This window comes from Eurypyga helias, unplaced genomic scaffold, assembly GCF_000690775.1.
Source record: "Eurypyga helias isolate BGI_N326 unplaced genomic scaffold, ASM69077v1 scaffold2744, whole genome shotgun sequence".
In the NCBI taxonomy this organism is placed as follows: Eukaryota; Metazoa; Chordata; class Aves; order Eurypygiformes; family Eurypygidae; genus Eurypyga; species Eurypyga helias.
Genome location: NW_010248006.1, coordinates 1 through 12150, shown reverse-complemented (window position 1 = coordinate 12150; position 12150 = coordinate 1). Strand labels below are relative to the sequence as shown.

The following is a 12150-nucleotide window of genomic DNA, read 5'->3' as shown; positions in this document are numbered from 1 at the left end:
CGTCACGGACGGGAGCCGGTTTGCTGGCAGGACTTCTAACCCCGCAGGAAGCCCATACCAGAGCAGGCTGCTCCAGAAGGACGGCACCCCATGGGAGGGACCCACGCTGGGGTATTTCATGAAGAACTGCCACTCGTGGGAAGGATTAATGACAGAAAAGTTCATGGAGGACAGTCTCCTGTGGGAGGGAATCCAGGCTGGAGTGGGAGACAACTGTGAGAATCCCTCCCTCTGAAGAGAAGAGTCAGGGTGTGATGAACTGACCACAACCCCCAGCTGGGGTGGTGGAGAGAAGACAGACTAACGAGCACTGCCTCTGACCTGCAGGCATTATAGTACCTCATTCTAACACCGCCTTGCAGAAGGGTGCAGATACCATTTACTGCCGTCACCCAGAACGGCACGTATCACTGACACTCACCTGGCTCGTTGGTCATGGCTGACCAAGTCAAATACATTGTGTAAACAGTGATCACAGAAGACTGCAGCAAACCAGATCTTGGCTGAGATTCCTATACAAAGGAGTCAAGAAACAGCAAATTTAGGCAATTAAAAGGTCTTGGGCATGACTATATTATAGGTTTCTGGTACTGACAATACAAAAAACCACCCCGGAAAGCGACAGAATTAGAACTATACCTGAATCTTCGGCAGAATTGACATTACGGAAGCACCAATACACAGCAGCATATTAACACTGATGAAGGTCTTGTTTTCAGCACAACCTTCCGGGTGAGTGTAATAAACATAAAACAAGACAATAGCTACTAGAGACAGCAGATAATTGGCAGCTGTAGCTGACAGCAAAGCTGTGAAGAGAGACAAAAACAGGGTTAAACTGGTTAATAATGGATGGTATTAAAATTGAAACAATATTGGATGATCATCAGGTTTTGGATATGGTATACAGTGAGAGAGCGCAGCTCTGGGCACGGAAACGTAAAGGAAATAAGTTCTTCTTGGTCCTCAAGGTGTTAAGGAGAAAGAACACCATAAATGGAAGGCCTGAAGCCACACTGGATCTCCAGCACTCCAACAGCAACCCAGAAAAGCAGGTACGTAGGAACACCCTTATACTACGTACACTCTGGCTAAAAGCTTCAATAAGAAAGGGAAGAACTACTTCCCCAATAGAAGGAAAAACAAAATCTTGCTTCCAAATTCCATCTTATTAAAAACATTGAAGAGTGAAGCGGCCACCGCACGAAGACAGGCTGCGCCGTCTCTTGAAACAGCTACATTACCACATCTGAAAGGCTGTATTAACATTAATATCTCCTTTCTCCGGTGACCTGTGCTCTCTCTTCAGTACTGTGGCCTTTCGCTCAGCACGTACCTTTGACGACTGACCAACTGGCAGACGGAAAGAAAACACACTGATTTGAGCTGCTTAGGCTCAACATGAAGCGGTGACAGGGTAGGTCGTTTACTACCTGGTGCTAAAGTGTAACAAAATCTGTGGCTGAAAAAAACCTCAAAAGCTTACAATTGCCACTTCTCTACTATCATACCCTACTCCCAGGGCTGAGATCATATTACTCAGAGGCTGCTGCCCCTCTCCCCACCCCCCTCTTATTTAGGGTGACACCAAGAGGACAGCAAGACAACTGCAATCTGGCAAAACGCATCACTCTGCATCGTGTACAACTTGATCCTAGTGCAGTCCCTTACCTGCATACCAGCATCTTGAGTTTCCTTCCTCCATTTTTTCGACCCAAGATTCATTCCAGGAGTGGGCAAAGTCAATGAGCAAGACCAGCTGAATGAGAATAAAGCAGAATGCCCCAGCCATACCAACATAAAACCACACTACAAGAGAAATAAAACAAAACCAGTTCAGACCCGTGGATAGTTTACCACCATGTCTTCATGGCTCTAAACACAGGGAAGTGCTGTGGTTACAGTTTTCTTAACTGCAGCTCTGTAAGACATCAGCAGGCACTTCGTTTGGGTTTAAAACCAGTTACGACTACACCATGGTGCAGTGGAAGACAACATTCCCTTACCAGTTGTAAAGGGTCCCTCCGGTATGAAGAAAGCTCCAACGCTAATTGCAAGTGCTGTTGCAAATTTAAAGAACCAGAATCTAAAAGGAAATTGAAACAAAGAAGTTAGGCAACTGCTGAAGTCTGATCTAATTCACAAATCTCACAAGTACACAGAACGCGCATCCATAAGAGCTGGTTTTTAGATCACTCATTTTTAACTCACTTCCTTTGAAGTAGAATAAAGATCTTCATCTGCCCAACATTTTCGTTCTCCAGAAAATCATGCTGAAGCTGTGCTAAACTGGCACAGCACTTGACACATTTCCCAGAGATACCTCACTGACACCTTGCCAGTGAAGCCAGAGTGGAATGTAACGCTGAGGGGCTGTGGGGTTTTTTTAAGGTGGCTTTTAACTAGAGCAGCGAGATCACTGAACTGCCTGCATACCAGAAAAATGGGTAAAACCCACCCAAAACATCCCTATCTGTTCTTAAAAGCAAAAAGGTAGGAGACAGAGTTGGTGCCCACAAAGGCAGAAAACATTATGCTGGGGTTCCCTACCAGTCCTGATTCATATCCTACATGACAGAGAGACACAAAAGCCTGGATTCTTCCCACCTATTTTTGGGCTCCGTAGGCCTACATGTGATGGAGATTTATCACAGTAACAAAAGCAAAGGATCTATCCTTCATGGAAAGGAGACACATAAAATTTTAAGTCCCTGTTCCATATTTCAATCGCTGACAGAAAGGTTACACCGCAGAGGATTAGAGAAGACACATAAAATTCCAAAACTCAAAAGGCAGGGGTTTCACAAAGCTCCCCATAACGCATACTACTGAAGCAACTAGTTACTACAGAAGTAAGTGTTGAAAGTAACATCATTAAATATTTCACCAGTAAGAGGTAATGAGTTATCATTTCTCCTTTTATCCTAATGCTGACACTACATAGGCTGAGTAAACTACTATGGGTTGCAGATACACCAACAACATTTGTACTGCAGAGCACAACTCCACGTACAGGTATCAAGACAACCCCAAACACTTACAAAGCATTTTTACCTAAAAGGTTCCACATCACCTACAAGGTGTTTTTCGTTGTAAAAAGCACAAAGAGTTGATACAGAATGTACCTGAACCATTTTCTTCTTGCCTGTACCAAGCATGCTCTCCTGAACAAAGCTGGCAGGGGGAAGGCTGAACTGAGTTACTGCTGCTGACACAGCCCAATACTGTACCCAGACTCCTTTTCTTTAGGCCAAAACCAAACAAAAGAACAAACAAAGCAACGTTCTGCTCAGTCTTCATTCTTTTCTTCTCCCCTACAGCAATAATTTCAAGTTTTTTGTGCTAGAAATGTTTAATCTTATTATACTGAATATAAAATCACCTCTTTGTTTTTATGGCTTAGCTCTTCACAGCACCCATTAAACCTAATCACCTTGAAAAGATCTAAGCAAATCACTGTGACCACCAAGAACCAGGCACCACAAATGGGTTTATGCCCGTTAGGGCCATGGCCTGTTACAAAAATTTGCATCTCCCTGCTTCAAGAAGCTACATTACACGTAGGCTGAGCCTGAAAGAACATTACCCCTTGTGTCAACCCACAGGCTGAAATTCCACTATTATCTTCTGCCAGATAATTCTAACTATAATGAAATACACAAAAGAAAAATGCATTGGGAAGCTCAGAAACTAAATACGTAACTCAGTCTTCTTTTTACAGAGGAGGAGACTGAAGAAAAGATAGCAGAGGGGGAAGATGTCTCATTATGTAGGTGCGTGTATAAATTATATATATATATAAAACTGTTATCTTTAAAATAAACCTGTTTAGCAAAGACCAAGCCCTTACAAACATCAAAGTTGGGAGGAATACATTTCCTAGAGGATAGATGAGGCTTTTTAATCCATTTGCTGAAAACATTCCAGTGAAATGAAACTTAGTGCCATTATTTGTCTCTGAATGTTGTCATCTTTAGACAAAAGAATCTCTGATCTTGGGAAAGCCTCTGGACAGGTTATCCACTGTCATAGTTCAGGCCCTAAAAAGCGACAGCCACGTGTATCTTTTCATCTTACAAAAACTGATCTGCCATATCCCAGAACTCTGAACACACTCCACTGCAACGCCACTGTGAAACTCTTTGTTAGGGAACAGCAGCTCTGCGCAGCACGCTCAGCCACAGGCTCCGTTTTCACAGCACCTGTATGTCACGCGCACACGCTGCCCAGCTCCACCCTCATTTCTGTATCTTACCCGTTGTGCACCGCTGCTCGCGGGTCGTTGCTGCTCTTCACTTTGATCATCAGTAAGGAGAAGAGAAGGAAGAACATGGCCATACCAAAGCACACACGGTACACAGCTTTGTAACCAACCAGCACATCGCAGTTCACGTGGCCATGCATGCCAGGAATAGTTGTTCCCATCCCTCCATCACAAAATCCAGGAATCTGTCACAAATACAACATACTTCAGTGACCTGTAAAAGGCCTCCCGTGAGTAAATACCTATTAGCAATTCACTAATACACAATTCATTAGTATTCTAATGTCATGCAACTATTAACACGTGACAGTGAAGGGCTGTATTGTCAGTCACACAGAGCGGTAGGGGCTGGAAGGGACCTCTAAAGATCATCTAGTCCAACCCCCCCGCTAGTCAGTCACAGCCTAACCAGAACGTTAAACACACTGAAGGAAAAAAAAATCCCACATAGGCAAACTCTAAACAAAACCCCCAAAAAATCTTATTAACTGGGGGGGTGGGGTGGTTGTTATTAGCAAATTCAGAACTTCTCAAAGAAATACAATTTTCATTTGTTAATCTGATTCAGGAGATAAATAAAAGATCTGGGATTTGGTAAATCTGACTTGACAGTTACTACCAAGTTGATGACATCACCAGGAAGAGGCAGCCTGCTTACAACTCTGAAACAAAAACAGCCTCCCCCCTCCCAAAAATCACAATCAATTAGAAGTATCTGTAGCTTCCATATGAAGCATCTGAGAATATCCTTTCCAGTCACTACCAGGACATGAGCAACACCTTTCTGAAGTCAAATCATACCCAGAGGGTGCCGTTTTCTGTCCTAGGTGACTACCATGGCTCTCAGTGAAGCCCTAATGTGGCTATACTATACGACACCGAAATAAACATTTACAGATTAATCATTTTGGGGGAAGAAAACCAAAAGCATGCCTGACAGAAGTTACCATCTACTAGGGAAAAAAAAAAAAAGACAGCAAAACAAAGACTAACAGCACCAAAGCACATCCCGATGGACGTTATCAACAAAATCACAGCTTCCTAGCAGCCACGGTAAAGAGATTTAACCCTTTCCTGGCTCAATCCAGCACACCTAGTTCAGTGACCCTATAAGCTCTCTCATAACTCCAATTATCGCTATACATCCACTGTGGTATCCTCACGTAACTAACTGTGCTGGGTTTTGTTGGGACAGAGTTAATTCTCCTCTCAGCAGCTAGGATGAGGCTGCGTTCTGGGTTTGTGCCGAGAAGAATGCTGGTAACACTGATGTTTTTAGTTGTTGCTAAGGAATGTTTACGTCAAGCCAAGGACTTTTTCAGTTTGTGATACTGCAACTGTGTTCCCAGCTTCTCTGCTGTAAAAATCCTACAAGCACTAATATCCCCAGTGAAAAATATGCTACTGTCATTAGTGAAAAACATTCTTGGTATGCATCTGCAGACTTTAAACTAGAATTTTAACTAGTACAGCACAAGGAAACTAGAAGACATTTCTGATTGTGGCTTTTTTTTTTTATTAGCAGCAGTCAAAATTAATCAAGTGCCACAAGCAGAAGCATCTCAGCCACATGTAATTTAAAAACATATAAATAACAGGGTTTTTTGTTTGATACAAAATTTTTTTTCTGCTCCGAGCTATTAAAGGAGAGGTGAGACTTTATTTCCAAATAGTGCTTTTCACCTGTGAAGTGACTGTCCCACAAGCTCTTTGTTTATCTGATCTACAATCACGTTAACGGGGTGACTGTGAAGCACCGGTGACAGCGTAATTACCTATTTTCAGATAAAACCCAGGCTTTCAAGATGTTGTTTACAATTATCCGTGACATTCACATTAGCAAAGAAGTAACCTGACCTTCTTCAGCTGCTCCTCCATGCCCGGTATTAACATCACACAGGCAACGCTCACGCCGAGAAGCAAGAAGAAGGCATAAATGAGCCGAGTTATGGTGGAGTTGTTCCCGCTGGGGCAGCACCGGCAGAGCAGGCACGGGGCACTTCCGCATAAGCATGGTATCTGACAGAGAGACACGACATCAAACACACTCCTTAAACGGTTCTGCGTGACCCGATTTCAACACTTATTCAGCCCGCGTGGACGGTCAGAAGTTACAATGGAAAAGGACGCTGCATCCCGGCACCCATGTAGAGGAAGTCGCTGCAACATGTCACAGAGCCTCCTAAAATTCTTGGCAGCGCTTCCTAACGCGCCAGTGAAATTAGTGCTATGTCAAAAGTAATCACTCACCCGTTCAGAGGAAATGAAGACTGGATTCAGGCTTATTTGTTCTCTCAAATTGTATTTCATTTCAGCTAAATGAGATGCTAGGATTGCTTTTAGTTAAGGACTACATCCTCCTTTCCACAGCTGCAGGGATTAAACAAATACACCACAGAGGATAATCTGACTGCAGCTGGGACATAGGTGTGCTTTCAGTGTCTGGCAGCGTAGGGCCACAACCTTCACTGGGGCCATAAACATTACCAGGGCACAAAAAAAATCATAAAATAGACTACAGCTTAGGCTGCAAATTACTGCATACTTAGCAACTACTCACCTGTCGCACTTCTCTGTCAGCTGGCAAAAATAACTTACACAATATAACAAGTTACAAACCACAAAACCAAAGCAAACAGGGTACCATACACCTCATCACTGCCAAATGTAACTCCACTCATGGCAGGAACCACAAAACCAAAGCAAACAGGGTACATACACCTCATCACTGCCAAATGTCACTGGCAGGAGTGGACAGGAATGCTGTACAGCTGTAGTACTACCAGAGAAAAAGATAGGACAGAAGTTCCCTGTATTACAAATGCTTAAACAGAAAATTGTGGGAAGAAGGAAAAGGAGCAGACTGTGCTATTTCACTGGGCAAGGGGGTTGGAGGGGTTAAAGAAAAAACAAACACCGTGAACTTCATCTCGCTGCAATTTTCTGCCACTTGCCGAGTGACAATTCAGGAAGTAAAAGAAGGACAAAACTCCGTAAGTAAACACAAGCCAGAAGAGGAAAGGCACAACCAAAATGGCAGAGTTTTTTTTCCTACTTCCAAACAAATTATTTTGCCTAGAAGACAACATCCCAGAGAGCAGTTAACAGCTCAGTTCTGGAGGCCACGTACTCTTCAGCTAAGGTGGAGTTACCAGGGCAGCACTGCCCTGTTGAGCTGTAAGAGGCCACACAACCTCTGACCACGACACCGAGGGGGGGTAAACCCCAGCTTCTCCCCCAGCACATGCGCAGGGACACCCCTTCCGTGTCACAAAAGCCACAGGTGTTCATCACCGCGTGAAAGACACCCAGTCAGCCACATTAAGAACATGACTAGTTACACAGCCACCTGACCAGTGCACGTCCATCATCCAGAATGACTGGCATGTGTCAGAAAGTTCTTAAAGGTTTAGTCACGTGACAACCAAAAATGCCAGCAGTCTGCTGGGACCAACCGACAAGGCCCAGGGGAAGAGCAAATGGACTGCCAGGGACTTGACAGCTGCCTCCTGAGGAGCCCTGGGGAAACGGCACGGATTATCCGTTCTTACAGGTTCGACCAGACCCACAAACTGGGTCTTGTAAATAATTTCCTTGTATTCTTTCTGTATTTGTGTTCCTTTCCAAGGATGGAGGAGCCAAGAATTTTCACTCCACTATGCTACAGAATCATTATTAAATTAGCAAACTTTACTATTAATTTTGCCTTGCTCAGGAAGGCAGATTCTCATTATAACTATTTTGGTATGTAAAAGGATTACGTTGCCCTTTTTTACCTCATCCACTCCATATCACTATAGCACAAAGACCATGTAGGTGCTGATTCCAGATGTTTCCTCTCTACATAAGAAGGGAATTTTTTTACAGTGAGAACGATCAGCCACTGGAGCAACCTGCCTGCATACACAGCAGAGTCCCCATCACCAGAGGTTTTCCAGGCAAAACTGGACAGGGTGCTAGATCATCTCACCTAGGCTCCCTTTCCTGTGAAAGGCTGGATCAGATGGTCCTCTGAGGCTGTTCTAGGACTGCAAGCAGCAACATTACGGACACCTACGCTTAGTAAGCAGGAAGTGCATGGCAAATATTGGCTTAGGATGCATCAGGATTTTATAGTACTAATGTGTAAGTTTTTCATGAAGAGGGTGGTGAACAGGTTGCCCAGAGAAGCTGTGGATGCCCCATCCCTGGAAGTGTTCAAGGCCAGGCTGGATGAGGCTTTGAGCAACCTGGTCTAGTGGAAGGTGTCCCTGCCCATGGCAGGGGGGGGGGAACTAGATGGTCTTTAAGGTCCCTTCCACCCCAAACCATTCTGTGATTCTATGAAAAGCTTTGTAGTGAAGAATATTTCTATTTTCTGTTCAAAATTTACTTCCATTATGCAATTCTGTTTGCATTAGTATTTTTAAAGATACTGTTGAATAAAATATTGAATTTGGCAGAGCAGAATATAAGCCTAAGCTCATCTGCTGCAGAAAATTTGGTGCAAGGGCAGTCTGTCATAAGACTAACTTCTCTGGAGTATCCCAGTGTTAAACTGTTTGTCAAATACTCAAGTAATTCAAGCAGCTTCCTCCTGAGCGCATCAAGGGGAACACAGAGGAATGCACGTTTCTGGAGAGATGGAGGCAGCTGGCAGTGGGTGAAATTCAGATGGGTATCTTCCCCTGACTGGGAAACAAGTGCACCTCAAACGAGGCAATATACCTCATTGAACCGTCTGAGATCCAGCACCAGCTCTTCCAACATTCTGCCCCCAGAACAGCTCATCCTTGCAAGCTGCGATCATGCACATCTCTGACCAACAGACATCTACTGTTAATTGATACTATTCATACATGTTGGCCACTTCCACAAGGTATCCCAAGTGCCTCTTTCTTTCTGCAAGACAGAATAAAATGTATAACCTTCCAATAAAATAGTGCTGTTGCACTACTGGCAAAAACACTTCTAACAAGCGACAGACTTCAGAAAGAGCAAACACACTTGGCTCACGGGATTGAGTTCATCAGCAAAGGAGACAAGGACAGTTTGTATCACCTACCTTCTTCCTAAACTCAGAGCACAGCTCCTACAAAAAAAAAATACTACAGCACAAACAGTAAGATACTACTACACAGATCAAAGCTTAATATGAACTCCCCAGGTGAAGCCCAGCTTAGTCATCGTTACTCTGCAATTACTTTTGAGCTTGCTTTCTTAAGGAAACTCTAACAACAGTTACTAAGTGGCAACTACATAAATCGAGTGCCATCCAGGAACTTTCGGATCTATCAACCAATTCACATCCCTGCAGGTTTTTTGAGAAAAAATTAGCAGCTCAGTGGTGTTCAGTGAGGCAAAATAAGAAAAGATGAGCCACACACCTATTCTGGGAACCGCCAGCTGGGCAGTCAAGTTAATTCATGCCTGCTAAACTAGTCACTTCATTGCCCAGGGCAGTGGAAATTGCAGGAGGAACACAAGATGAACACTGCAGAAGAGAGGAGAGACAAAACTCCACAAAACTACTGAAAGTCAAATGTTACTGCCCATGATGCACACAGAACAAGTTTTTAATATCAACCATAATCCTCTTACAGGGGTCATGGCTAAATGATTATATACTGAATTAAGTGTTTGCAAAAACACTAAGCCCCCCGCTGTGCCTAGTCCGGTTTTAGCTACATCATCCCTCAGCATATGCTTAAGGGAACCGATTCAATCAAGATCTTTGACTTGGTAGAGAATATTGAAGTGAGCAAAACAGCAGCTGAGCTATTTGAGAGACGCAAACCCCAGCAGAGTAAAAAAGCTACTGCCTGACCAATCTAGGTCATCATGATCTGAAAACTTTCAGTGAGATGACAGTGCTGTCAAGGCCTTCCCCCTCATCCCACCCTCTGCCCCTCACAGGCTTATCTTTCATAGAATCACAGGATGGTTTGGGTTGGAAGGGACCTTAAAGACCATCTAGTTCCAACTCCCCTGCCATGGGCAGGGACACCTTCCACTAGACCAGGTTGCTCAAAGCCTCGTCCAGCCTGGCCTTGAACACTTCCAGGGCATCCACAGCTTCTCTGGGCAACAATCTTTACTCTTACGAAGGCCTAACTGAAATACTGCCTGATCAGTGCATAGCGGGGCAGAGCTAAAATCAGCAGCAGCACCACTGCACAAAAAATCCAGAAGAAATGAAGGTATGATGCCAGACACCGTGGTCAGTTGCCCAGAGCAGCCCTGCAGGGCACAAGACACAGCCCTGCAGAGAAGCTACATGCCTGAAGCAACCCCGAGAGCAGCCTCTTCCCAGACAGAAGAGGAGCAGCTTCCCAGCCGTGGCACAGTCTGCAGTAGCTACATCTCTGCTACCTCACTCCCACAGTTTGTTTCTCTGAAAGAGCCACAAACGCTACTTATCCTTAGAGACCACGTAGGCGGATGTCTCCTATAAGAACTATCATATAGGCTTTAAGCGCTGATAGCTGTGGGTTTAGATGTGGAAAGAAAAACACTTTAAAGCCATCAGGGGAAAAAGGAAAATAAAAACCCAAACCAATTTGTTTGGGCAATCTAATTTAATCAAGATCACAAGCTCACCTAAATCATTTTATCTAAAAGACTATTAACTGAATTTCTTTGTACAGAACCCAGAGCAGGTATACAGGGATTCTTCAAGCACTGCAATACAAACACCAGCCAGTTATCAGAAAGACTGCTTATGCACTTGCAAATGCAGTGTACACTAACTCAAGTATTCAAATTAAAACCTATCGTTACACTGCCACTTAGTATTTGACAATAATTAAAAATGTTAACATTAACTATATTCAGCTAGTCATTAAAGCCTCACCAGCTAATCCATTAAGTACTGTTTAAAATGTTAATTAAAGCAAAATGAACACTGACAGTACTGCATTAACAGGATATTATCAGTGTTGTAGTCACTTATTTACATCTGTATCAGCCTGGAAGCTTAGCTCATACAAATTTACCTATTCTAGGATCATTTCATAGAATCTGTACAGCAGATTAAGGAGTTAAGTATCATCTCTCTAAACAGCACACTGTAGTAGGGAAAACAAAGTGCATATATTTTGATATCACGAAAAATAGGAGCTTGAATCAATATGAGGTTTTGTTAGACCACCAAGTTGTGTATATGAGCTGTATAAATATATGTAATTTTACTTAACACAAGTAATCCATTTTTGGCATGGAAAATACAGGTTTTCATAATCCCACTGACATTTTTAAACAAAGATTCACAATCCACTTGATTGTGTCTATTTGCATAGGGCCTAGACTTGGAAAGACATACCATCACTTAAGGAGACAACAGCAGTGCCTCAACTGAGGACTGCCATGCAGAATTCTCTACCAACTTCTCTGTTTCCCTGCATGGTGCCAAGAGCTTTAAAACCATCTCGAACCATTGTTTCCCATTAAGAAAAATCACCTGACAATGCTGAGTATGGTGGTGACACATCAGCACAGACTAACTACTGCGCAGTGAGAAACCGATGGCTCGGTAAGACAAAGATACCACAAAGGGCGGAGCTGCCTAAGACAAAGCCGTGAGGAAGAGGAATTAAATACAATCGTTAGGATGAGGGTTACACGCGAGTTTTACGTTTCCCGAAAGAAACTCTGAACCTCATAAGCATTTAATTACAATCTGACTCCTTTCCAGATTTGGAGAGGAGGCATTTTAGGGGGCACTGTAACACCTCCCACACGTTAACGCGGACTAAGCAGCGACCAGCACCGCAGCAGGCCCACCTGCCTCAGTGAAGCTCCCCATCGCCCCAGCGAAACGGCTTCCGGCATCCCTGGGGAGCCCCGAGAAGCCCGAGAGGGGCGGCCCCCGCGGGGAGCGCCCCAGGGCCCGCCCCCTCCAGGCAGAC

The 12150-nt window shown here is 44.0% G+C and overlaps 1 protein-coding gene across 1 annotated transcript in view; it reads right to left on the bottom strand.

Annotated features, from left to right (window-relative positions):
• The window catches only part of SERINC1 (serine incorporator 1), a 9776-nt gene extending 3492 nt beyond the window's left edge, over positions 1–6284 (bottom strand). Inside the window, exons 1-6 of the mRNA XM_010150894.1 lie at positions 6122–6284; positions 4256–4449; positions 2007–2086; positions 1672–1809; positions 640–809; positions 422–512 (exon numbers count right to left, since the gene is read on the bottom strand). Of these exons, the coding sequence (XP_010149196.1) occupies positions 422–512; positions 640–809; positions 1672–1809; positions 2007–2086; positions 4256–4449; positions 6122–6157 (709 nt within the window). The 5' untranslated portion in view covers positions 6158–6284. The remainder of the gene's footprint in view (positions 1–421; positions 513–639; positions 810–1671; positions 1810–2006; positions 2087–4255; positions 4450–6121) is intronic.
• Positions 6285–12150: the final 5866 nt, after the last annotated feature.